The 27,718-nt window shown below is 45.4% G+C and overlaps 2 protein-coding genes across 2 annotated transcripts in view; one reads left to right on the top strand and one right to left on the bottom strand.

Moving 5' to 3' along the window:
* Positions 1-22,278, bottom strand: part of acox3 (acyl-CoA oxidase 3, pristanoyl) — a 199,188-nt gene extending 176,910 nt beyond the window's left edge. The window contains 3 exon segments of the mRNA XM_067991065.1: positions 459-692; positions 4,087-4,268; positions 22,067-22,278. Coding sequence (XP_067847166.1) covers positions 459-692; positions 4,087-4,245 — 393 coding nt within the window. The 5' untranslated portion in view covers positions 4,246-4,268; positions 22,067-22,278.
* Positions 22,279-22,448: 170 nt separating this feature from the next.
* The window catches only part of trmt44 (tRNA methyltransferase 44 homolog), a 41,536-nt gene continuing 36,266 nt past the window's right edge, over positions 22,449-27,718 (top strand). The window contains exon 1 of the mRNA XM_067991077.1: positions 22,449-22,872. Coding sequence (XP_067847178.1) covers positions 22,530-22,872 — 343 coding nt within the window. The 5' untranslated portion in view covers positions 22,449-22,529. The remainder of the gene's footprint in view (positions 22,873-27,718) is intronic.

A 27,718-nucleotide genomic window follows, 5' to 3' on the forward strand; every position in this document is an offset into this window, starting at 1 on the left:
CATGCAGCTGTATTTCTCCACTGCCTCTCTTAACTCCTTTGCTGTCATGGATGTCAGACTGCTTATCCGACATCCAGTCTTGGATGAGCCATAATTTCCTCCAGTTACACATTGGGAAGATCAAAGCCATCATCTTTGGCCCCCACCACAAACTCCGCAGCTTTGCCACAGATTCCATCCTCCGCCTCAGCTACTGTCTCAGGTGAACAGACATCCTATTTGACCCCATGCTCAGTTTACAACCCCATATCCACTCCATCGCAAATACCATCTACTTCATCTTCCATAACATTGCCTGCCTCTGCCCCTCGTCTAGCCCATCTTCTGCTGAAACACTCATTCATGCCTTTGTCACCTCTAGACTCAATGTGGTTCATAAAAGCTGCAGAGACATATTTTATTCTCAAGTACTGTGCACAGGAGCTGTATAGATTTATGAATGATTATATGGTACTTACCTGTTTATTTAGAGAATACACGCTAGCTAGCGACCAGTCATACATGCCTAAACAAGCAATAACTGCAATAGACTTTAGAGGACTTTGCATAGCTTCTTCCAACGTCAAAAAGTCATACTCGAACAGTCGTTTATGGCGAAGGAAAGTCAGCTCACGATGTTTCTCCACAGACAGATCTTCTCCAGGTTGACAAGCAAAAAGTGGATCATTTTCCAGAGCTCTACATACATGTTTCTATTGATAGGAAAAGGGAAATAATGCATCTTACTTTTACAATAGCTCAAATACCACACATACACTAAACTGTTGATGATTTAATAACGAGCAAAATTTGATTGCATTTTGTTGAAGCTCACAGCTTCAGTCCTTCCCACATTCCTTTTAAATTATCTACTTTTCAACATGAAGTAGCCAGGCAATGGTCAGTTCAATTCAATTGTTTGAGGTGCTGGTCCTGCCTTGACAACAGCGCCACACAATACTTCACTTACTGGCTGGCAGAACGCAGCTGGAAAAAAAAAATCAAAAAGGAACCTTTAAAAATTTGGAGCATTCTAGTACAGCAGTTTGAATCAATTGATGCTGTGTTTTTGATAGCTGAATGAATGAAGTGGAGATGCCGGTGATGGACTGGGGTTGACAATTGTAAACAATTTTACAACACCAAGTTATAGTCCAGCAATTTTATTTTAAATTCACCAGCTTTCGGAGGCTTCCTCCTTCCTCAGGTGAACGTTGTTGGAAATGAAATCCTCGAAATGAAATCGCATTTATAAATCACAGAACAATGCTTGATGATTACAGACAGTTTTTTCAACTGCCCGTTGCCAAGGCAATCAGTGTGCAGACAGACAGGTGTTACCTGCAAGGTCTCCGAATATACAAATCACCAAAAAAACCCAAAAAAACAGATAGAGAGGTAGAAACATAGAAAAGACAGCAACTGACCCGTTATATTAAAAACAGATAACATTTGTTCGCTGATGGGGTAACGTGTAGCGTGACATGAACCCAAGATCCCGGTTGAGGCCGTCCTCATGGGTGCGGAACTTGGCTATCAATTTCTGCTCGACGATTTTGCGTTGTCGTGTGTCTCGAAGGCCACCTTGGAGTACGCTTACCCGAAGGTCGGTGGCTGAATGTCCTTGACTGCTGAAGTGTTCCCCGACTGGGAGGGAACCCTCCTGTTTGGTGATTGTTGCGCGGTGTCCGTTCATCCGTTGTCGCAGCGTCTGCATGGTCTCGCCAATGTACCATGCTCCGGGGCATCCTTTCCTGCAACGTATGAGGTAGACAACGTTGGCCGAGTCACAGGAGTATGAACCGTGCACCTGGTGGGTGGTGTCCTCTCGTGTGATGGTGGTATCTGTGTCGATGATCTGGCATGTCTTGCAGAGGTTACCATGGCAGGGTTGTGTGGTGTCGTGGACGCTGTTCTCCTGAAAGCTGGGTAATTTGCTGCGAACGATGGTCTGTTTGAGGTTGGGTGGCTGTTTAAAGGCGAGTAGTGGAGGTGTGGGGATGGCCATAGCGAGGTGTTCGTCGTCATTGATGACATGTTGAAGACTGCGGAGAACATGGCGTAGTTTCTCCGCTCCGGGGAAGTACTTGACGACGAAGGGTACTCTGTTGGTTGCGTCCTGTGTTGGTCTTCTGAGGAGGTCTATGCGATTTTTCGCTGTGGCCAGTCGGAACTGTCGATCGATGAGTCGAGCGTCATATCCCATTCTTACTAGGGCGTCTTTCAGAGTCTGTAGGTGTCCATCGCGTTCCTCCTCGTCTGAGCAGACCCTGTGTATTCGCAGGGCCTGTCCATAGGGGATGGCCTCTTTGACGTGGTTAGGGTGGATGCTGGAACAGCGTCCACGACACCACACAACCCTGCCACGGTAACCTCTGCAAGACATGCCAGATCATCGACACAGATACCACCATCACACGAGAGGACACCACCCACCAGGTGCATGGTTCATACTCCTGTGACTCGGCCAACGTTGTCTACCTCATACGTTGCAGGAAAGGATGCCCCGGAGCATGGTACATTGGCGAGACCATGCAGACGCTGCGACAACGGATGAACGGACACCGCGCAACAATCACCAAACAGGAGGGTTCCCTCCCAGTCGGGGAACACTTCAGCAAGGACATTCAGCAACCGACCTTCGGGTAAGCGTTCTCCAAGGCGGCCTTCGAGACACACGACAACGCAAAATCGTCGAGCAGAAATTGATAGCCAAGTTCCGCACCCATGAGGACGGCCTCAACCGGGATCTTGGGTTCATGTCACGCTACACGTTACCCCATCAGCGAACAAATGTTATCTGTTTTTAATATAACGGGTCAGTTGCTGTCTTTTCTATGTTTCTACCTCTCTATCTGTTTTTTTGGGTTTTTTTGGTGATTTGTATATTCGGAGACCTTGCAGGTAACACCTGTCTGTCTGCACACTGATTGCCTTGGCAACGGGCAGTTGAAAAAACTGTCTGTAATCACCAAGCATTGTTCTGTGATTTATAAATGCGATTTCATTTCGAGGATTTCATTTCCAACAACGTTCACCCGAGGAAGGAGGAAGCCTCCAAAAGCTTATGAATTTAAAATAAAATTGCTGGACTATAACTTGGTGTTGTAAAATTGTTTACAATTGAATGAATGAAGACACAGCTCAGCACATCCATGGTCAAATGCATACAGTATCAATTTTGAGCTTTGGACTGCCAATTAAATAATTGAAAAGAGCTGACAGTCATCAGAAATTGAATGACAGGTTTTTCAAGCTATTAAAAGTAGTTTTATTTTTAAAAAAACAAGCAACACCTCTTACTGCTGGTTTCAGTCCTGGCATCAAACTTAGAGGCTTTTGCAAAATCACCGGTTTTAAACCATCATAAAGCAGTGCAAGACAGTGCAGTGCACCTACGCCAAATGTGGAGTACAGCAATTTCAATGGGAGCATTTCCTATTGATCTTGGTATAAAAATATCAGTGGAAAAAATTGCTGGAGGTGGGAGAGGAAAATAGCTTGAGGCAGAAACTGGGTTGCTTAGGTTTCTGGCCCATTGAATAAAAAAAAACTGAGAAATTGTGCTGGGGGCAGGGGAGGGGGGGGGGGTAAAGAGACCAGTGCTGCTTCTGCCTACCCCTGTTACTTTGCTCCAGAAGTTGGGGGTCATTGGAAATCTGCCTGCAGTGCCTGACCCAGTCGCACTTATGTCAACGGAGAGCAAGAATAGGTCCCACTGTGTGCCTTAACAAGGACCTATAAAAGGAGGATTGATAAAAAAAAAACGATCCCAGAGAGACTGATGACCTTATCCAAGTTGCCCCCTGTTCCTGGAGGGGAAATAAAAATTATTGGGGCAATATTTTTCAGCCCAATTTGGATCGCACAAAGATTCCCCATTTCAATGGGACGGGCTCCTCTGTTGTGCAGCTACAGGAACATGTGTCTGCCCTGAATATTCAATGACCCTGCCCCAGGACTTGGGATGGGGTCAGTAGTGGGCAGGAATCCAGCCCCCTCCTCACTTCCACTCCCTCAAACTGGATCACAGGATTTCTGCCCCCAGGTCTTGCACCATGGCCACTTCAGTCTGTGACCCAGGATTTTTATTTGGTGACATCTTACCTTTAATCTGATAATCTCTTCTCCGTCCCAAAAAAGGGCCAATTCCTTCCAATTAAAGGAAGCTTTTTTCCGATATAAATCCAGTGGACCACTGGGAAAATTCAGCAGCAGAGAATCCAAGGTACTTTCCTCAGCGCTGCCTCCTGCGGGATTGTGCATCTCTGTTTTTGAGGTGCGTCAATCTATAGTAACGAATACTTTGACTTGTAAATAATAGCATAAAAGTTCATATCAGAACATTTTAGAAAGTAGAAACACTTTTAGAACTAGATCCAGAACTTATAATGCACACAGAAGAAAATTATATATACTCTAACGTAAAAGAAAGAGATTTTATATCTACATTGTTAGAAGTATAATGTTTCTATAGCATCATAAATCATTCATCAGGCAATAATAACTGGCTTCAATAACCACCATCTAACAAACAAACATGCTAATTTGCACAAATATCCAACTGTCACTGGACAGGTAGGAAGTTACTACCATCTAACAGAAACCAGCAACTACCACAAAGTCAAAGTCAATCTATGCTTGCAATTTATTTTCTTTATGTGCTCTTGTATCCCACAAAGCACATTCTATGCAGCTAAAAACATAACACATAAAAACAAATAATTCAGAAAAATTACTGAGTTAACTTGCCATTCTAAGTTAGATATGTCTTCAAGAGGTTTCCCCTTATTGTCTGCTCCTTGAAGCGTGGACATTTGAACCTATTCTATTATCTGTTATTAAGCAAAATCCAGCTAATGTTAAGTGATTATGAAACCTTTAAATTGAAGTTATGCCAATGATGATTTAGACTCCTATTACATTGTATAATCCTCAATGTTTAACCTTGTTAATATACTAATTCCGTTATCGTCGATGTTGTTAAAAATGTATGATGTGGAGATGCCGGTGATGGACTGGGGTGGACAAATGTAAGGAATCTTACAACACCAGGTTATAGTCTAACAGTTTTATTTGAAAATCACAAGCTTTCGGAGATTATCTCCTTCGTCAGGTAGTGTTAGTTATTGCATTTCTATGTTCAGCTTTATCTTTAATAACTCTGCCAAGTAGGAGTTAATTACACTTCACTCAGAGTTGTACTGCCATCCTGTCCTGAATGGGTCGGCTTGGGTAACTATTAATATAATTTGGACTGAGTTACATGAACAGTCTGCAACTGAGCTGATTTAGTCATTTCTAAACCTTAATTGTAAATGGTACCTCCCTATCCAATCCTATCCAACTGTCTGATGTTTAAGTGATATGGGGGGGGGGGGGGGGAAAGATTCATATGATACTCTTTAACTAATAGATTACATATTGGCTTTCTAGATATAATGGCCCCAACATTTAAAGCCCTGCTATTGGAAGTGTGACAGGGCAAGTCTTTTGCTCATCCTATCGCCTCAATGCTGATCCTGCCAGAAATCGTGAGGTCAACTAATTAGAATATTGTTGGGCATGACATTGGTGAGATACCTGCTAGCAAGTAGTGCACTGCATCTGAAGGCCTGGTAAACATGGGGGTATTGCAGGAAGTACTTCGGAGAGTGCAGCTGTAGCATTTAAGGCTGGATCGCTCTTAAAAGAGCCAGCAAACAGGAACATGAAAACATGGTTCACAAAGAAACAAGTGTAGTTACAGTACTGGGCTAGCAATCCAGAGGTTATGAGTTCAAATGCCACCATGACAAGTTGTGAAATTGAATTCAATAAACCTGGTAATTAGTGGGCTAATACCTGAAAAATAAACTGAAAAGCTTCCAGATTGTCAGAAAAACCCAACTGGTTCACTAATGTTCTTCAAGAAAGGGAACCTACTTGGTCTGCCCTACATGTGACTCCAATCCCATGCTACATGATTGCCTCTTAATGCCTTCTGAAATAGCTTAGTATACCACCCAGTTGTAAACAATTACTGCAAAGAAAATTGGATGGACCTATTGGCAATGACCCAAGCATCATATCAGCGTAAAACTATGGCAATCTCAGCACAGTTGATCCTGCAAAGTCATCCTCACTAACACTGGAGGCTTATGCCCAAGTTGGTAGAACTATCCCACAGACTAATCAAGCAGTCATACTCACAGAATCATATCTATCAATCAACATCCCAGGCTCCTCCATTATTACTTGGAAGTTGATAAACAGAGGATCCATCTGCCCTCTCGTGTACGTAAAAGATCCCATGGCACTTTTCAAAGAAGAACAGGGTGGCCTGGCCAACATTTATCCCTCAATCAACACCACAAACAGATTATCTGGTCATTTATCTCACTGATGTTTGTGAGACTTTGCTGTGCACAAATTGCTTCCCTACATTACAACAGTGACAACACTTCAAAAGTATGTCCTGTTTCATCGGCAGGGCAGACTCACCATACTGTTGGGTGGCAGTGACTCTAGGAGTCCTCAACATTGACTCCGAACCCATGAAGACTCATGGCTGCAGGTCAAACAAGGTCAAGGAAACTTCCTGCTGATCACCATCTACCGTCCCCACCCCCTCAACCGACGAACCAATACTCCTCCATGCTGAAAATCACTTGGTGGAAGTTCTGACAGAAGCAAGGGCAACGAAAGTTGGGGGGGGCGGCACCATCAATGGCTACCACCAAAAGTGGCTCTGGTCGAGTTGGCCAAGTCCTGAAGGATATAGCTGTCAAAATGGGCTTGCATTAGGTGGTGAGGAAACAAAACACAAGGAAGTAAACTACTTGACCTTGCCCTCACCAACCTACCTACTGGAGGCACAGCAGTCCGTGATAGCATTGGTAGAAGTGACCACCGCACAATTCTTGTGAAGACAAATTCTCATCTCTACAGTGAGGACATCCTCCATCATGTAGTGTGCTACCACCACAGACCAAGGATAGATCTGGCAGCCCAGATTTGGGCATGTGGGATATCAGCAGCAGCATAATTATATACCATCAAAATCTGTAACCTCAGGGTCCAGCATATCCCTCCTTCCTTGATCGCCATCAAGCCAGGAGACCAACCCTGGTTCAATGTGCAATGTGGAATGTGAAAGGGTGTGCCAGGAGTTTAGAATGAGGTATCAAGAAAACGGACAGACTTGCATTTATATAGTGCCTTTCACAACCTCAGGACATCCCAAAGTGCTTTACAACCAATGAAGTACTTCTTTTTTGTTAATGTAACTGTTAGTGAAGCTATGAAAAAACAACAACGATGTCAGACTTAGCTCAGTGGTAGCACTCTCATCTGAGTCAGAAGATAGTGGGTTCAAGCCCCACTCCAGACTTAAGCACAAAATCTAAGCTGGTACTTTTGTGTAGCACTGAAGAAGTTGGTCATACTCACAGAATCATATCTATCAATCAACATCCCAGACTCCTCCATTATCACTTAGAAGTTGATAAACAGAGGCTCCGTCTGCCCTCTCACGTCTATGTAAAAGATCCCATGGCACTTTTCAAAGAAGGACAGGGTGGCTTGGCCAACATTTATCCCTCAATCAACACCACTAAAACTGATTATCTGGTCATTTATCTCATTGATGTTTGTGAGGCCTTGCTGTGCACAAATTGCTTCCCTACATTATAACAGTGACAACACTTCAAAAGTATTTAATTGACTGATGCGCTTTGGGACGTCCCGAGGTTGTGAATGATGCTATATATATTTGCAAGTTCTTTCTTTCTTATTTAAAAATAATTATTTCAAATCTATTTATATAAAAATATTATGCTTAAAAATTAATAAGTATTCTTCATTTGCTGGCATTTTCCAAAAGCTAGTTTTTTTTAAAACTCTGTTCAGAAAATGTTAGGGAGAGAACAATGCCATGAAGGAAAACAAAAGATTACTCAATTCCAAAAAACCTGTAGATTCTCATTGTGTTGTTTATTATTCAGAAGAATAGGAATAGAGTATGTTTTATAATTCTCAGACTAATGAGTATCACTGAAGTTATTTTGGTTTAAAAGTGTGACTTTGTTTGATGCATCTCTTGCATAAAATCAACACAGCTCAACAACAAACAAACACAGCTTGCCACTTTGTACTTTTGGTCCAAATAACAAAAGTACAAAAAGTCATGAGATTTTAATACCATGCCTCTTTGCTTTATCATGCCCCCTTGGATTGCATTTTCATGCTGCTTTAGTATAAAGGCTTTTCTTCCTACAGTAAAGTACTTATGTTGAGTCTGCTCTTGGTGGACAAGCCACAGTGCATTTCTCTCACTGAGCCATTTATTTATTAATTATTGAAATAAAGGTCAAGCCTGCTCGGCCATACAATAACATCATGGCTGATCTTCGACCTCAACCCCACTTTACCGCCCAATCCCCATATTCCTTGATTCCCCTAGAGTCTAAAAATCTATCCATCTCAGTCTTGAATGTACTTAATGACACAGCCCTCTGGGGTAGGGAATTCCAAAAATTCACAACCCTCTGGACTTCACAATATGTCAACTTTTCCATGGATGACCTCATCCAGATGGAGAGGGTAGTGGGATTCCACCCTGTAGCTGGCTTCCCATGTCTACAAGGTGCAATCAATTGCATGCATATAGCACGGGGGGGCGGGGGGGGAAACAGAGGGAGCAATGTCGTAGGAGGCACTGCCCTCATCAGAGGGTCTACAGACCGAGGCTCAGCTTCATGGGCCTTTACACGAGCCAGGACTGTTCATCAACAGAAAGGAGTATCACTCGATCAACGCTCAGCTTATTTGTGACCACCGCAAAAGATTTCTTCACGTGTGCGCCAGATTCCCTGGCAGCTGCCATGATTTGTTCATTCTGAGGGAATCCAACATCTCGGGCCTCTTCCACACACTGAACAGCCTTAAGGGCTGGCTCCTCGGGGACAAGGGATACCCCCTGCACACGTGGCTGAGGACACCTCTGAGGAACCCCATCAGCGAGCAACGTCAATACAATGACAGCCACATCGCCATCAGGTCTATAATTGAACATGCGAGTGGACTGCTGAAGATGCGATTTCGGTGCCTCGATTGTTCTGAGGGAGCACTTCAATACGCACCAACGAGATTGCATTATAGTAGTGTGTTGTGTCCTACACAACATGGTGCAACAGAGAGGGGTACCGGTTGATGAGGTCCTGTGCCCTCATCCAGCATCCACATCTGGAATCAACATTGAGGAGGAGCAGGAGGACGAACCCATGGGCAGAGCAGCAGCTCACCTGGCTGCTCGTGAGGCCAGGGAGTCACTCATATGTGAACGATTCTCGTAAAATCAGAAAGTGAGAAGTGAGAAGAGTCCAGTCCTCTCGCCACCTGGAAAGAGCAGTGCCAACACCAGCCCCCCGCCCCCGGAATGAAACAATCCTGCAACTACACATACACCCACTGTAAAGTGACCCGCTGGGTGGCATCAAGTATCACCGTTCATGATGAAGCACATGAAAGGGCGCTATCACAAAAGCCAGTCAAGGATGGGCAAGACCTGGCAGAAGTGGTGAGAATGATAACATTTAATGTGACTTTAACAAAAACCAAATATAAATGAAAAACATGACTGTCTGTCAGACACCCTTGTGCAAACCTTTCGTGATCACAAATCCTTAGGCTTTCTCTTCTTACCACTTCTACATGGTGCATCCCCTGTGGCTGCAGCAGAGGTAGTGGCAGGTTGATCATGTCCATGGCCGGACTGCTTAGATGCTTTCGGCCTATGCCCTCTGGGTTTTGGAGCCCGTGAGGGCCCCTCCTAAGATTGCTCCACCTGCACCTGTGCAGGGGCAGACTCGGCCACCTGGAGAGGAAGCAGCATAGCCGGAACTCGTTGAGAGGGAGGCAACGGGCGAGACATGGGAGGGCTTTGAGTGGCGTCTCCATTTCCATATCCCCTTTCGTCATCAGCCCTCTCTTGGACCAGGCCCATATCATTCCTGCCACCCTGCTGGAGAACAGTTTGGAGGACATGTATGATGCCATGGAGGCCCAATTGTAAAGTTTCTGTCTACTTGTTTAAGGCGGCAGAATGTTGTCCACCATGAGTCCGAATGGCTGTTGTCAGGACCTGAATTGACTCATTTGTGAGCCGTGTTTGAAGCTCAACGGAGGGTAACCTTCTCTCCATCGCAGACATTTCAGCAGTTACCTGCGACACTATCCCAAACAGTTTCTCACGTCCCTGTGACACTATCTCAGAGATTCCCTCCCGTACCTGTGCCACTATACCACTAATGCAGGAGTTGGACTCCTCCTGCCTCTTCACTATTGTGGAGTATGTGTGTGGCACCTGTTCCAATACCTCGCAAACGTGCTGCTGTCCCTCGCTCATTCTCCTTTGAAAGGATGGCCCCTGGGGTTCAGCATCTGTGCCCAGCTGAGCAGAGCCTGGACAGGAGTGCTCCCACCAATGCAGACTCTCCACAGCTGCCCCTGCCACAAGTGTCTGCTCGTGCTCACTTGTGCGTGGTGACTCAACAGGTGCCAACCCAACTACCTGACTACTAAGACCCACCGAGATGTGACTATCTACGCTGGTGGATGTCTCACTAAGATGTGATGGTGCATCCTCAGAGGCCGGGAGCTCTTCCGAGGAATCGCCCTCTCCTGTCATAGGCCATTCAACCACCGCTGTAAGAGAACAGAAGGCAATATTAAGCAGCATCACAGATGTGTCATGTTGCGATGAGCATACTGAGGTGTTCAACATGCCAAGCATTGTTAACATCAATTCACATTTGTGGGGTACCAGTCTCTGCATCCCCGATGGACAGGCTCATCTCTACGGCCTCCTCCTCAACCTCTGTGAGGACCACTATTTGTTGTGGCCCCCCTTCCAGTCCTCACCCTCTCACGTGCATTTTGCGCTCTCTTCTCCTAGAAGGGGAGAAAGTACAGACATGTGAGTGAGTGATGGTGAAGCGGTCAGCCGATGAATGCATTGCTTTGGGTGAGGCTGACTGTGAAAGAGGTGCATCAGAGAGTGAATATGACACAGAGACATCACATTGGATCAAGATTGGGGTGAGTGGTAGTGGTGGGGTCACAAATGGAGAGTTGAGGAAGTGCTCAGGAAATGCAGGCAAGATGAGGATGAGCCTTAAGTGGGTGCGAGGAGTGATGTGATGGAGTAGTCTTGGCAGGGCAGAATGTGGGGGTGGGGGTGATGTGCAACACGGAATGCAGGAGAATCAGTAAGTGTACTTACTTTTGCTGATCTAGTTAGGTCATTGAAACGTGTCCTGCACTGGACCCAAGAGCGGCAGATGTTGCTCCTCCTCGTGACCTCCTCTGCCACCTCAAGCCAGGCCTTCTTGGTGACAGACGCAGGGCACTCCCTCCTGTTGGCCGGGTAAAATAGTTCCCTCCTCCTCCTTACCCCGGCCAGTAGCACCTGAAGTGAGGCATCGCTGAATCTTGACGCAGCCTTGCTCCTGTGCTGCTCCATTGTGTCTTCTTGCTCTTTGCTCCAGCAAAATCCACTGGAGCAATGGCCCTTTAAATCTAGACGCTCCAGCTGACAGGCTGTCATGCAGGTGCACAGTCCGCCCACTGCACAGCTTTCAGATGGCAAACCCGGAAACAAGGTTAAGGGGCACCAATTAAGTTGCGATCGTGTGGGGAACGCTAAGTTTTTATTATTCGGGTTTGCCATGCACCCATTGACCCCACTGCTGCCATCCCACCACCCTTTTAAAATCTAGCCCTTTGTGTCCTCCTCACAGTTTACTTTCCCACCTAGCTTTGTATCGTCAGCAAACTTGGATACATTTCACTCGGTCCCTTCATCTAAGTCATTAATATAGATTGTAAATAGCTGAGGCCCCAACACTGATCCTAGTGGCACCCCACTAGTTACAGCCTGCCAACCTGAAAATGACCCACTTATTCCTACTCTCTGTTTTCTGTCTGTTAACCAATCCTCTAACCATATATTACCCCCACCCCATGAGCCCTTATCGAATGCCTTTTGAAAATCCAAATATACTACATCCACTGGTTCCCCTTTATCTACCCTGCTAGTTACACCCTCAAAAGACTAATAGATTTGTCATACATGATTTCCCGTTCATTAAACCATGTTGACTCTGCCTAATCATATTATGATTTTTTAAGTGCCCTGATCCACGTCCTTAATAATGGATTCCAGCATTTTCCCGATGACTGAGATCAGGCTAACTGGCCTGTAGTTCCCTCTTTTCTCTCTTGATTCATGTCAAGTAGACCATGGGGAATAACTGTAAATTACAGACTATTTCTGTTACCAGAATTTTTCAAATAAAGATACACATTATTGACTAAATTGATTCCAATCACCAATAGTTTAATATACTCAGAGAATACTTTAGAAATAGCTTCACAGGGCAATGCTGCAAACATTACATTCAATAAGCACGGCTCAGATCAATACTGAAATCTACATTTTTAAAATAGCAAGACATTGATTACAATAGTGGAATATATAAGTTTACTGTGACATTTGTTGAATATCATTATGACTAAGCCTATAGGAGGACATTTATAAGGCAAGAATCCATTTAATTGCGGCTTAAAATCTTTTCAGATTAAATATCATTTTAATTTTTCCATCATTTCAGAAAGGGAACCTCTAATTTAAAAGAAATTTGAGCTCAAAATTCCTCTTAACACAAAAAAACAGGAAAACATTTTCCTCTGTAATTAACAACCTAACAAAATTTCAGGAAGGCAGAACTTTCAAACATGTGATTTCTGAAAATGCAATGTTGTTAATATGTCATTCTGGAGAAAAATAACACTTTCATTTATTGATAAAAGAGGATTTTGAAGATATTTAAATTTAATCTCAGACACACAAGGCCAATTGAAAAACAATGACTGCATTGTCAAGTACTAGGTATCCTGATGTGGAGACATTTACCTGACATTACTAGACATCCTGATGTGGAAACATTTACCTGACCAAGGAGGAAGCCTCCGAAAGCTTGTAGATTTCAAATAAAAATTGTTGGACTATAACTTGGTGTTGTAAAATTGTTTACAATTAGGTATCCTGAAGCAGAGCATTAGTAAAAATATACTGGGCCAGAATTTACTGTAGGGCCGTTCATTAGATTTGCCCTTGCCTTCAGTGTACTTGAAAGGACTTACAGAAAGCAGCTTGCAAAATGCCAGCCACCTTTTCTGGTCTGGATGTCCAAGTCCAGTGGTGTGGGGTTCAAAACCCCTTTAACAAAAGACATTTGAAGGAAAGGGTTAACTGTACCCCTTTTAAACACAGACAATTGAAAACCTGCAAACACAGTAATGCGGTAAACTGTATTCTCGCAAATCCTATTTTTCCCTCAATGATGCTGATGGCATTGGGGAAGTATGAGTTTCGGGATCAATGACATTGTACTGCAAATAGATTATTAAATAAATAAGCTAGATGGATCATATTGAGCTTAAAGCATTATCAGGCTTTTGGAAATACAAGCTTTTCAACACAGCAGGGGGTAATGTAAGAAAAGGCATACATCAAAGGCTTTGGATCGGGAAAGCAACGATAGAATCATAGAAAGGTTACAGCACGGAAGGAGGCCATTCGGCCTAGCAAGTCCGCGCCGGCTCTATGCAAGAGTAATCCAGCTAGTCCCACTCCACCGCCCTATCCCGGTAGCCCTGCAAATTTTTTCCTTTCAAGTACTTATCCAGTTACCCTTCGAAGGCCATGATTGAATCTGCCTCCACCACCTCCTTGGGCAGTGCATTCCATTCCAGATCCTAACCACTCGCTGTGTAAAAAAGTTTTTTCTCATGTCACCTTTGGTTCTTTTGCCAATCACTTTAAATCTATGCCTTCTGGTTCTGATAGGTGTGAAAAAGCATTGGCCTTTTCATTCCTGTCTGGTAGTCTGTTCAAAGAACTGGGATTTGTAAAACATCAAATAGTATTGCATCCAGCATATGGCCAAACGGTATAAGGAATGGATTTGAAGCCAATGAAGCAATCAATATTGGAGACTTCACGACCATAAAGAATGTCTAGGCATAGAAATGTAAGGGCCTATCTCTACATGAAAGGCCATATACAGAGGCAGTAAAGGGGCCTTTTACAATCAATGGTTCGAGCACATGGTCTTTTCTACATCAAAAGGGACTCCGGTCACATGGTCAAAGCCTAAATTGTCAATCATTGAGATATGTTAATGATTGAGGCATAGCAACAGGGAGCAATTGAACAAAAAGAAAGAATGACACTCCCCAATCCTACATCCCATTGGTAAAAAATATAAAAAGACTTTGAGAGAAGAACAGCCTCTACCACCTGGCAGTCACAAGGAACGCATGCTGCAGTTGAACATCATGCAAAAAGAGGAACTCAAAGACTAAAGAGCTGATCAACCTTCAGGCCCAATGAGCAAAATCCTTGGTTAAAGATTGTATATGTATTAATGATTTGCCTGATGTGTGTATGCATTGTTAAGTCATTATACAATAACGTTGCAAATTATTAAGTGTATAGCGGGATTTTATAGAGAAGTCATATGTATAGTTTGATTTTGCTTCATGAATGCACGTATGAATATCATTAAATAATTACTTTTGATTAACAAAACTACCCCGAGTGAGGGTGACTTTCCTTGCCTGACTATTCGTCCAGCATCCAAGAATCACAGGAAATAAGGAAAGGAATACCCTAAAGTGTGCAGATAAACAGTGTGCTGAGAGTTTGGTAAGTGTGGGAGTTCGGTGAAGTGGGGGAAGGAGGTGCTGCTTTGCCTTGCGTTTCCTAACTTTTCACGCAGAGCGGCAGTTGACCTAAGAGTAGAAGACTGAGATTGTGGAATAAAAGCAGCAGCAGACCTGCAACAAGAGACAACTACTGTGCAACATCACAGGTGAGGCAGGAGAGTCCGAGAGGTGAGCAGAGTATAAAAGGGGAGGCCTAGAGCGGGAAGAGAGTCTAAGAGTCTGAGGCAAGTTATGGCAGAACAGCTTGCACCCGTGATATGCTCCTCCTGCACTATGTGGGAAGTCATGGACACTACCAGTGTCCCTGGTGACCATGTGTGCAGGAAGTGTGTCCAGCTGCAGCTACTGGCTAACCGTCTTTCGGAGCTGGAGCTGCGGGTGGACTCACTGTGGAGCATCCGCGATGCTGAGACTATCATGGATAGCACGTTCAGTGAGGTGGTCACACCGCAGGTAAGAATACGCAGGCAGAAAGGAAATGGGTGACTGCCAGGCAGAGTAAAAGGACTAGGCAGGTAGAGCAGGAGTCCCCTGGGGCCATCTCCCTCTCAAATAGGTATTCTGCTTTGGATGCTGTTGGGGGAGATGGCTTATCGGGGAAAGCAGCAAGAGCCAGGTTCGGGGCACCACGGGTGGCTCTGCTGCACAGGAGGGGAGGAAGAAGAGTGGCAGGGCTATAGTGATAGGGGATTCAATTGTAAGGGGAACAGATAGGCGTTTCTGCGGCCGCAAACGTGACTCCAGGATGGTATGTTGCCTCCCTGGTGCTAGGGTCAAGGATGTCACGGTGCGGCTGCAGGGCATTCTGGAGGGGGAGGGTGAACAGCCAGTAGTCGTGGTCCATATTGGTACCAACGACATAGGTTAAAAAAAGGGATGAGGTCCTGCAAGGTGAATTTAAGGAGTTAGGAGATAAATTAAAAAGCAGGACTTCAAAGGTAGTGATCTCAGGATTACGACCGGTGTCACGTGCTAGTGAGTATAGGAACAGGAGAATAGACAGGATGAATGTGTGGCTGCAGGGATGGTGTAGGAGGGAGGGATTTAGATTCCTGGGACATTGGGACCGGTTCTGGGGAAGGTGGGACCTGTACAAGCATGACGGGTTACACCTGAGCAGGACCGGGACAAATGTCCTCGCGGGGTGTTTGCTAGTGCTGTTGGGGAAGGTTTAAACTAGAGTGGCAGGGGGATGGGAACCTGAGCGGGGAGTCAGAAGGGAATAAAGTTGAGAGCAGCAAGAGAGGGGAAGACCCAGGGGAAATCTACAATACAAATAGTACAAACAGTTGTTCAAGGACAAGTGAAAGGGAAAAGCATAGAGCAGTGGAAAGAAAGTGTACTTTAGGCACGACAGATAAAATGAAAACTAGAAGGCGTAAGGCGATTAACCCAGCATCAAAGCTGTGGCAGGGGGTTGGGAACCTGAGCAGGGAGACAGAGGAAAGCGTATCAGGAAGGGACAGAAGGAATGGAGTAAAAGGTAAAGTGTTAAAAAAGGAAAAAGCAGGAACTCAGTGTCACAAAACATATTTGAAAGTTCTTTATCTGAATGCACGTAGCATTCGTAACAAAATGGACGAGTTAACGGCACAAATAACAACGTATGGGTATGATCTTGTGGCCATTACAGAAACATGGCTGCAGGGTGACAACGACTGGGAATTAAATATGCCAGGGTATTTAACAATCAGGAAGGACAGGCAGGAAGGAAGGAAGGGGAGGTGGGGTGGCGATGTTAATAAGGGAAGGAATCACTGTAATACAGAGAAAATATATTGGGACAAAGGATCAGGATAATGAAACAGTTTGGGTAGAGATAAGGAATAATAAGGGGCAAAAAACACTCGTGGGCGTAGTATATAGGCCTCATAATAGTTGCAACTCTGCTGGAAGAAGTATTAATCAGGAAATAGTCGGGGCATGTAATAAGGGAACAGCTATAATTATGGGGGATTTTAACTATCATATTAACTAGACAAATCAAATTAGGCAGGGTAGCCTTGAGGAAGAGTTTATTGAGTGTATTAGGGATGGATTTCTTGAGCAGTATGCAACTGAACCTACTAGGGGGCAAGCAACCTTGGACCTGGTCCTGTGTAATGAGCCAGGATTAATTAATAATGTCCTAGTTAAGGATCCCCTTGGAATGAGTGACCATAACATGGTTACATTCCATATCCAATTAGAGGGTGAGAAGGTTGGTTCTCAAACAAGCGTACTGAGCTTGAATAAAGGAGACTATGATGGTATGAGAGCGGAATTGATTAAAGTGGATTGGGAAAATAGATTTAAGGGCAAGACGGTACATGAACAGTGGTGTTCATTTAAGGAGTTATTTTACAACTTTCAAAAAATATATATTCCACTGAGGAAAAAAGGGTGTAAAAGAAATGACAGCCATCCGTGGCTAAGTAAAGAAATTAAGGATAGTATCCGACTAAAAACAAGGACATATAAGGTCGCCAAACTTAGTGGGAGGATAGAAGATTGGAAAGTCTTCAAAAGACAGCAAAAAGTAACGAAAGGATTGATTAAGAAAGGGAAGATAGATTATGAAAATAAATTAGCAAAAAATATAAAAACAGATAGCAAGAGTTTCTACAGTTATATAAAAAGAAAAAGGGTAGCTAAGGCAAACGTAGGTCCCTTAGAGGATGAGACCGGGAAATTAATGGTGGGAAACATGGCGATGGCAAAAATGCTGAACAAATATTTTGTTTCAGTCTTTACGGTAGAGGACACTAAGAATATCCCAATACTGGACAAACAGGGGGCTCTCGTTGGGGGGGGGGGGGGGGGGGGGGGAGGAGCTAAATACGATTAAAATCACTAAGGAGTTGGTACTCAGTAAATTAATGGGACTCAAGGCGGATAAATCCCCTGGACCTGATGGCTTACATCCCAGGGTCTTGAGGGAAGTGGCCGTAGGGATTGTGGATGCTTTGGTAATAATTTTCCAAAATTCTCTGGACTCGGCAAAGGTCCCGGCAGATTGGAAAACTGCTAATGTAACACCCTTATTTAAAAAGGGTAGTAGGCAGAAGGCTGGAAATTATAGACCAGTTAGCCTAACATCTGTGGTGGGTTAAATTTTGGAGTCTATTATTAAGGAGACAGTAGCGGAACATTTGGATAAACATAATTTAATAGGACAAAGTCAGCATGGCTTTACGAAGGGGAAGTCATGTCTGACAAATTTGCTTGAGTTCTTTGAGGATATAACGTACAGGGTGGATAAAGGGGAACCAGTGGACGTAGTGTATTTGGACTTCCAGAAGGCATTCGACAAGGTGCCACATAAAAGATTATTGCTCAAGATAAAGAATCACTGGATTGGGGGTAATATTCTGGCATGGGTGGAGGATTGGTTATCTAACAGGAAGCAGAGAGTTGGGATAAATGGTACATTCTCGGACTGGCAACCTGTAGCCAGTGGTGTTCCGCAGGGGTCGGTGCTGGGTCCCCAACTCTTTACAATCTATATTAATGATTTGGAGGAGGGGACCGAGTGTAACATATCAAAGTTTGCAGATGATACAAAGATGGGAGGGAAAGTAGAGTGAGGAGGACATAAAAAACCTACAAGGGGATATAGACAGGCTGGGTGAGTGGGCGGAGATTTGGCAGATGCAATACAATATTGGAAAATGTGAGGTTATGCACTTTGGCAGGAAAAATCAGAGAGCAAGTTATTATCTTAATGGCGAGAAACTGGAAAGTACTGCAGTACAAAGGGATCTGGGGGTCCTAGTGCAAGAAAATCAAAAAGTTAGTTTGCAGGTGCAGCAGGTGATCAAGAAGGCCAACGGAATGTTGGCTTTTATTGCTCGGGGGATAGAATATAAAAACAGGGAGGTATTGCTGCAGTTATATAAGGTATTGGTGAGACCGCACCTGGAATACTGCATACAGTTTTGGTGTCCATACTTAAGAAAAGACATACTTGCTCTCGAGGCAGTACAAAGAAGGTTCACTCGGTTAATCCCGGGGATGAGGGGGTGGACATATGAGGAGAGGTTGAGTAGTTTGGGACTCTACTCATTGGAGTTCAGAAGAATGAGAGGCGATCTTATTGAAACATAAAAGATTGTGAAGGGGCTTGATCGGGTGGATGCGGTAAGGATGTTCCCAAGGATGGGTGAAACTAGAACTAGGGGGCATAATCTTAGAATAAGGTGCTATTCTTTCAAAACTGAGATGAGGAGAAACTTCTTCACTCAGAGGGTGGTAGGTCTGTGGAATTTGCTGCCCCAGGAAGCTGTGGAAGCTACATCATTAAATAAATTTAAAACAGAAATAGACAGTAAAGGGAATTAGGGGTTACGGGGAGCGGGCAGGAAATTGGACATGAATTTAGATTTGAGGTTAGGATCAGATCAGCCATGATCTTATTGAATGGCGGTGCAGGCTCGAGGGGCCGATTGGCCTACTCCTGCTCCTATTTCTTACGTTCTTATGTTCTAAAGTGGCAGATACCAGATTCATCCAACTGCTCAATCTGGGTCCGCATGTGAGAAACTTTGACCAAGAGGCATGGGGGTACTATGATCCTGATATCCTTTCTAGGGAACTCAATGACAGATTGGCAGGGTGGAACCCTCCCTCCCTGCAACCGTCCCCCCCTTTTGTGACATATCCATTTAACAGCTTGGTCCTAGGTCTCACATATAGGCTGGAGGAAGTTCTGCCTCGGGATTATGAACCAAGAAAATGAATTGTTTGGACATAAGCGTAACCTGCACTTTTTTGTTATTGATGAAAAATGAGAAAATATCTTTCATGGCATAGTCCCAAAGGACCGTGTCCAGCCAGAAGTTGATATTCACCAGGATGGTTCAGGTAATGCTATTAAGCAACAATTGGGACAGATACCCCTTGTATCTTTTAATAAATACCTTTGAAGCCCTGTTTTGAGTTACGAAAAGCTATAATAGTGCAATTGGGGAGAACCCACCACCATATCCCAATCATTTTTCAAGATGGTGAGTAGAGCACATTACTTACCCAGGTGTGTCTGCCAACACTCCATTATCATCTGTATAAATAGGCACCTCAGTTCTTTCATAAATACTGAAAGACACTCTGAGGCTGTCCCTTACAATGGCACCAACACATCATTGATGAGGACATCAAATAGGATGGGCAATAGTGGACAACACTACCCCACTCTCTTTTTCAAGTGACACGTTCAGAGAGTCTCCCCTTACATAGATCTCAGCACCACAGATCTGAAATAAAAATCCCAAATTTGGCCCTGTACCCCCATAGCTTCCAGCTCCTTCATGAGGGCTGCAAGAGGCACTAGGTTGAAAATTAACACTGATGAAAGCAATGTAAATGGGGTTTTCCACATGCATTATGATGCACCACAATTTCCTTTAAAACCACAACTTGGTCTATAGATTCTACACAAGAGGAGATTTTAGCCTGTTCCTTTCTGTCCCATTTGTTATGTTTTTATGAGATATGGGGATAGGGCAGGAAAGGAGTTGAAATAGTAGATTAGCCATGATCTTTCTGAATGGCAGAGCAGGTTCGAGGGGCTGTATGGCCTACTCCTGCTCCTATTTCTTATGTTCTTATGATTACTCTGCAGGTCTCAAAAGCATTCAGTAAGCAACCAAAACCCAAAGAACCACCGTAGGAGTTACTGATATCAATAAGATTTCTCAATAGTTTATGGGCTTGGCAAGATCACCATTAATGTGATTAGAAGCCACAACTGTGGAACACTAAGGGCTGGATTTGCCCATGAGCGACAAACAGCGCTCGCCGTTCGATAAAATTGCACTTGCCCAAAGACTTTTCATGGATTTTTGCATGGCACGTTCCTCTCATCGGGCGCTCAATCCAACGTGGCACCCTCTACAGGGTATCTGGGACCTGTGTGAACGGGTCAGGCAACTCTGTATCCCCTTAACCAATCAGGCTGAAGCATGTTAATAAGCCATGCAGCAACTGAACCAGGAAGTGTAAGTTAGAATAGTGAATTCAATGTCAGAGGGGGTAAGAAAAATTCAATTAAGAGACAGAGATAAAAGAGAAAGAAAAAGAAAGAATATTTTTGAAAAAATTTGTCCAACAACAATTAAAATCTGAAGGAATGAATCTCCAAAGGTTGTTTGACAGTCATTAAGACTTACAACACTGTTAAAAGGGTGCTTAGACTTAAAATGACTTGATGTACCTTTTTTTGGCAAGATTAGTTCGTATCCATCAGGTCAGTGCACAAACGTCACGCTGTTCCACTCATTTGAATGGTGTGCCAGCCGGCGACCTGGTACAGCAACATCTGGATTACCACGTTTAACTGTGTATGTGCGGTCGCCGGAATTTGCACTACCATTTGCACAGAAATAACGGTGAGCTCTGTTAGCCTCGCCTTTATTGTCACAAGAAAATCTGGCCCCATTAAGAGTGGCCTCAAACAGAATCCTATTCTTCAGCCTCATGAGGGCAGCTCCAAGTGTGATATGGAAAGAGGAGGACATTTGGTCTATTCTAGCTCATCCACCCAAAAATGCAGTCCTTGAATCGCACAATCCATTACAAGTGTTGATTATTCTGTGCAAAAAAACTCTTGACATCGGTCCAAATTTTGTCTTTCACCAGTTTGAAACTGTCCTACTCTCACAGTGTATCTTAAAGTAATGTTCTGGATTTACCTTTCCCATACCACTTACTGGTCTAGATTTTCATTCTCAGCATCAGGATTATAGAGCTTTGAAAGTCAGGAGCACCTATCAGAAAGTTAGGCATAGGCATAGGCATGTACATGCACATGCTCGCCCCCAAATTTCCATTCATTATGCCTGAGTGCTGAAGACACAAATCTACAGCTAAAAACGTTAGCTGCGGCGCAGTGGTAGCATTCACTTCCGAGTCAGAAGGCCATGGGCTCAAATCACACTGTACGCTGACATTTCAACGTAATACTGAGGGACGATGTAATGTTGGAGGTGCCGTCTTGCAGATGAGACGATAAACCATGGCCCTTTTTGCCCTCTCAAGTGGACGTAAAAGACCCCATGGCACTATTTGAAGAAGAGCATGGGAGTTCTCCCCAGAGTCCAGGCCAACAGTTAACCATTAACCAAAATCACTAAACAGGTCATCTGGTCTTTACCTCATTGCTGTTTGTGGGACATTGCTGCATGCAAATTGGCTGCTGCGTTTCCGACATTACAACAGCGACTACATGTCAAAAGTACTTAATTGGCTGTAAAGCACTTTGGGACGTCCAGAGGTCGTTAAAGGCTTTATACAAATGCAAGCTCTATCATACACATCTATACAATTAACTCTTAGTCACCTTCTTTCAAAACTGAAGAGCCCAAGCTTCCTTTTTTTACGTGGCACTTCTCTGCACCGCCTCCAGCGCTTGAATGTCTCTCTCTTTCTTTCTCTGCGTCCAGAACTGGATAGGGTCTGAGCAGAGAAGTGTACAGTTTGGGCAGGTCTTCCTCTGACTTGTAACCTTACAGATTTGTCTATGTTGTTTAGCACTCTACCGGACCGCTGACCAAAGACAGCCATTTCTCACCTTTCTTCCAACGTACGAAAGTGCTGGGGCTTTAATGTCCGCTCCTGAACTGGATGTGCCAGTAAAACACAGGCTGATTATTAATATGCTGTTCAACCCAACCAACTGACATTCGATTCCATTCAACACGTGACCCCCAACCGTCGCCTCACCATGCCGGGCGCGCTGATGACGTGTGTGACCGTGCCGGAGGAAGCGGCTGGTCTCCGTGGTGACCGGCGGGCGAGTGACGATGCCGTTAACGGTGCTGGCGGAGCGCGAGTTGCGGCTGGAGTTGAGCCCGGGCGGTTTCTGGGCCGCGCTCGACGTGTGGACGCTGAAGCCGCAGGTGGCGAACCGCCGGCTCAGCGGCTGCCGGCTGGAGGCCGAGAGGGAGGTGCGCTGGTCCGCCGAGAAGCTGAGGCCGGTTTTGGCCGAGCTGTTGCCGGGGTTGAGGAGCGGGTCGGGCCGGGAGCTGGACGAGCTGCTGCCCGAACTGACGGGGGAGCGGCGGGCCGAGGGGCGGCTCAGGGTGATGCTGCGGACCGTGATTCCCAAAACACAGGCGGCGAGCTGCAGAGAAATAGTCATCCAAGGTAGAGTGGCTCGGGACCCGGGGTCACTGGCGCTGAATCGCGGCCTTTTAAAAAAAAAAATATTCGTTCATGGGATGTGGGCGTCACTGGCGAGGCCGGCATTTATTGCCCATCCCTAATTGCCCTTGAGAAGGTGGTGGTGAGCCGCCTTCTTGAACCACTGCAGTCCGTGTGATGAAGTTTTTCCCACAGTGCTGTTAGGAAGGGAGTTCCAGGATTTTGACCCAGCGACGATGAAGGAACGGCGATATATTTCCAAGTCGGGATGGTGTGTGACTTCGAGGGGAACGTGCAGGTGGTGTTGTTCCCATGTGCCTGCTCCTCTTGTCCTTCTAGGTGGTTGAGGTCGCGGGTTTGGGAGGTGCTGTCGAAGAAGCCTTGGCGAGTTGCTGCAGTGCATCCTGTGGATTGTACACACTGCAGCCACAGTGCGCCGGTGGTGAAGGGAGTGAATGTTTAGGGTGGTGGATGGGGTGCCAATCAAGCGGTCTGCTTTGCCCTGGATGGTGTCGAGCTTCTTGAGTGTTGTTGCAGCTGCACTCATCCAGGCAAGTGGAAAGTATTCCATCACACTCCTGACTTGTGCCTTGTAGATGGTGGAAAGGCTTTGGGGAGTCAAGAGGTGAGTCACTCGCTGCAGAATACCCAGCCTCTGACCTGCTCTTGTAGCCACAGTATTTATATGGCTGGTCCAGTTAAATTTCTGGTCAATGGTGACCCCCAGGATGTTGATGGTGGGAGATTTGGCGATGGTAATGCCGTTGAATGTCAAGGGGAGGTGGTTAGATTCTCTTGTTGGTGATGGTCATTGCCTGGCACTTGCCTGGCGTGAATGTTACTTGCCACTTATGAGCCCAAACCTGGATGTTGTCCAGGTCTTGCTGCATGTGGGCTCGGACTGCTTCGTTATCTGAACGGTTGCGAATGGAACTGAACACTGTGCAATCATCAGGGAACATCCCCATTTCTGACCTTATGATGGAGGGAAGGTCATTGATGAAGCAGCTGAAGATGGTTGGGCCGAGGACACTGCCCTGAGGAACTCCTACAGCAATGTCCTGGGGCTGAGATGATTGGCCTCCAACAACCGCTACCATCTTCCTTTGTGCTCGGTATGACTCCAGCCACTGGAGAGTTTTCCCCCTGATTCCCATTGACTTCAATTTTACTCGGACTCCTTGGTGCCACACTCGGTCAAGTGCTGCCTTGATGTCAAGGGCCGTCTCACTCTCTCCTCACCTCTTTTGTCCATGTTTGGGCCAAGGCTGTAATGAGGTCTGGAGCCGAGTGGTCCTGGCGGAACCCAAACTGAGCATCGGTGAGCAGGTTATTGGTGAGTAAGTGCCGCTTGATAGCACTGTCGACAACACCTTCCATCACTTTGCTGATGATTGAGAGTAGACTGATGGGATGATAATTGACCGGATTGGATTTGTCCTGCTTTTTGTGGACAGGACATACCTGGGCAATTTTCCACATTGTCGGGTAGATGCCAGTGTTGTAGTTGTACTGGAACAGCTTGGCTAGAGGCGCAGCTAGTTCTGGAGCAGAAGTCTTCAGCACTACAGCTGGGATGTTGTCGGGGCCCATAGTCTTTGCTGTATCCAGTGCATTCAGCCGTTTCTTGATATCACGTGGAGTGAATTGAATTGGTTGAAGACTGGCTTCTGTGATGGTGGGGATATCGGGAGGAGGCCGAGATGGATCATCCACTCGGCACTTCTGGCTGAAGATGGTTGCAAGCTCTTCAGCCTTGTCTTTTGCACTTACGTGCTGGACTCTGCCATAATTGAGGATGGGGATGTTTATAGAGCCTCCTCCTCCCGTTAGTTGTTTAATTGTCACCACCATTCACGACTGGATGTGGCAGGACTGCAGGGCTTTGATCTGATCCGTTGGTTGTGGAATCGCTTAGCTCTGTCTTATAGCATGTTGCTTCCACTGTTTCGCATGCATGTAGTCCTGTGTTGTAGCTTCACCAGGTTGGCACCTCGTTTTTATGTCCGCCTGGTGCTCCTCATTGAACCAGGGTTGATCCCCTGGCTTGTTGGTAATGGTAGAGTGAGGAATATGCTGGGCCATGAGGCTACAAATTGTGCTGGAATATAGTTCTGATGCTGCTGATGGCCCACAACACCTCATGGATGCTCAGTTTTGAGCTGCTAGATCTGTTCTGAATCTATCCCATTTAGCACAGTGATAGTGCCACACAACACGTTGGATGGTATCCTAAGTGCGAAGATGGCACTTCGTCTCCACAAGGACTGTGCGGTGGTCACTCCTACCAATACTGTCATGGACAGATGCATTTGCGACAGGTAGATTGGTGAGGACGAGGTCAAGTAAGTTGTTCCCCTCGTGTGGTTTCGCTCACCACCTGCCGCAGGCCCAGTCTGGGAGCTATGTCCATCAGGACTCGGCCAGCTCGGTCAGTAGTGGTGCTACCAAGCCACTCTTAGAGATGGACATTGAAGACTCCACCCAGAGTACATTCTGTGCCCTTGCTACCCTCAGTGCTTCCTCCAAGTGGTGCTCAACATGGAGGAGGACTGATTCATCAGCTGAGGGAGGACGGTAGGTGGTAATCAGCAGGAGGTTTCCTTGCCCATGTTTGACCTGATGCCATGAGAGTTCATGGGGTCCAGAGTCAATGTTGAGGACTCCCAGGGCCACTCCCTCCTGACTGTATATCACTGTACCGCCACCTCTGGTGGGTCTGTCCTGCCGGTGGGACAGGACATACCCAGGGATGGTGATGGAAGAGTCTGGGACGTTGGCTGAAAGATATGATTCTGTGAGTATTGCTTTGTCAGGCTGTTGTTTGATTAGTCTGTGGGACAGCTCTCCCAATTTTGGCACAAGTCCCCAGATGTTAGTGAGGAGGACTTTGCGGGGGCGACTGGGCTTGGTTTGCCTTTGTCGTGTCTGGTGCCGGGTGATCCATCCGGTTTTATTCTTATTATGCCTTTTTAGCGAGATTTTATAACTGAGTGGCTTGCTAGGCCATTTCAGAGGGCAATTAAGAATCAACCACATTGCTGTGGGTCTGGAGTCACATATAGGCCAGACCGGGTAAGGACAGCAGGTTTCCTTCCCTAAAGGGCATTAGTGAATCAGATGTTTTTTTACGACAATCCGGTAGTTTCATGGCCACCATTATTGATACTAGTATTTTAGTTCCAGGTTTTATTTAATTAATTGAATTTAAATTCCCCGGCTGCTGTGGCAGGATTTGAACTTGTGACTCTGGATTATTAATCCAGGCCTCTGGATTACTAGTCCAGTAACATAACCACTAAGCTACCATACCCCTGGCCTGTGGCAGGTTGTGAACCGCGATCTGCATCGAATCTCTGGGTGGGTGAGAGGTGGTCCTTCCCATCTCCCGCCGTAACTTTATTGGAGTTGGCCACTTGTTCCATGGTTTCTGCTGGAACAGATCGGAAGACCTCACCCCTCAGCAGAAATAACAGGTGCTGATTCCCCAAAGTAGCGACGGAAATTCCGCCGATTAAGAGCAGAATTTAACTTACCCGGCGCACTGGAATGACCTGGAATTTCCTCCCTGGGCACAAGTTGGACCCGAAAATGCACCCAATTTGTGATGTCAAGTTGTGCACAAATTTCCTGTCGATCTAATTAGAACACACCAGAATATGTAACTGGTGTAAATCAGCATAAACAATCGGGGGGCAAGAAAAACATCAAACTCGCACCATATAATTCCTTTAAGTACGAAAGACTCATTCAACCAACATTCTAGGGAGAGAGTAGGGCCTCTTAAGGATCAACAAGGTCATCTATGTGCGGAATCACAAGAGATGGGTGAGATCCAAAATGAATATTTCACATCGGTATTTACGGTTGAGAAAGGCATGGATGTTGGGGTACTTGGGGAAATAAATAGTGATGTTTTGAGGAGTGTACATATTACAGAGAGGGAGGTGCTGGAAGTCTTAACGCGCATCAAGGTAGATAAATCTCCGGGACCTGATGAAATGTATCCCAGGACGTTATGGGAGGTTCGGGAGGAAATTGCGGGTCCCCTAGCAGAGATATTTGAATCATCGACAACTACAGGTGAGGTGCCTGAAGATTGGAGGGTAGCAAATGTTGTGCCTTTGTTTAAGAAGGGTGGCAGGGAAAAGCCTGGGAACTACAGACCGGTGAGCTTGACATCTGTAGTGGGTAAGTTGTTAGAGGGTATTCTGAGAGACAGGATCTGCAGGCATTTGGAGAGGCAGGGACTGATTAGGAACAGTCAGCATGGTTTTGTGAGAGGAAAATCATGTCTCACGAATTTTATTGTGTTTTTTGAAGGGGTAACCAAGAAGATAGATGAGGGCTGTGCAGTAGACGTGGTCTACATGGACTTTAGCAAAGCCTTTGACAAGGTACCGCATGGTAGGTTGTTACATAAGGTTAAATCTCACGGGATCCAAGGTGAGGTAGTCAATTGGATACAAAATTGGAATGACGACAGGACAGAGTGTGGTTGTAGAGGGTTGTTTTTCAAACTGGAGGCCTGTGACCAGCGGTGTGCCTCAGGGATCGGTGCTGGGTCCGCTGTTATTTGTTATTTATATTAATGATTTGGATGAGAATTTAGGAGGCATGGTTAGTAAGTTTGCAGATGACACCAAGATTGGTGGCATTGTGGACAGTGAAGAAGGTTATCTAGGATTGCAACGGGATCTTGATAAATTGGGCCAGTGGGCCGATGAATGGCAGATGGAGTTTAATTTAGATAAATGTGAGGTGATGCATTTTGGTAGATCGAATCGGGCCAGGACCTACTCCGTTAATGGTAGGGCATTGGGGAGAGTTATAGAACAAAGAGATCTAG

This window comes from Heptranchias perlo, chromosome 1 (assembly GCF_035084215.1).
Source record: "Heptranchias perlo isolate sHepPer1 chromosome 1, sHepPer1.hap1, whole genome shotgun sequence".
NCBI lineage: Eukaryota > Metazoa > Chordata > Chondrichthyes > Hexanchiformes > Hexanchidae > Heptranchias > Heptranchias perlo.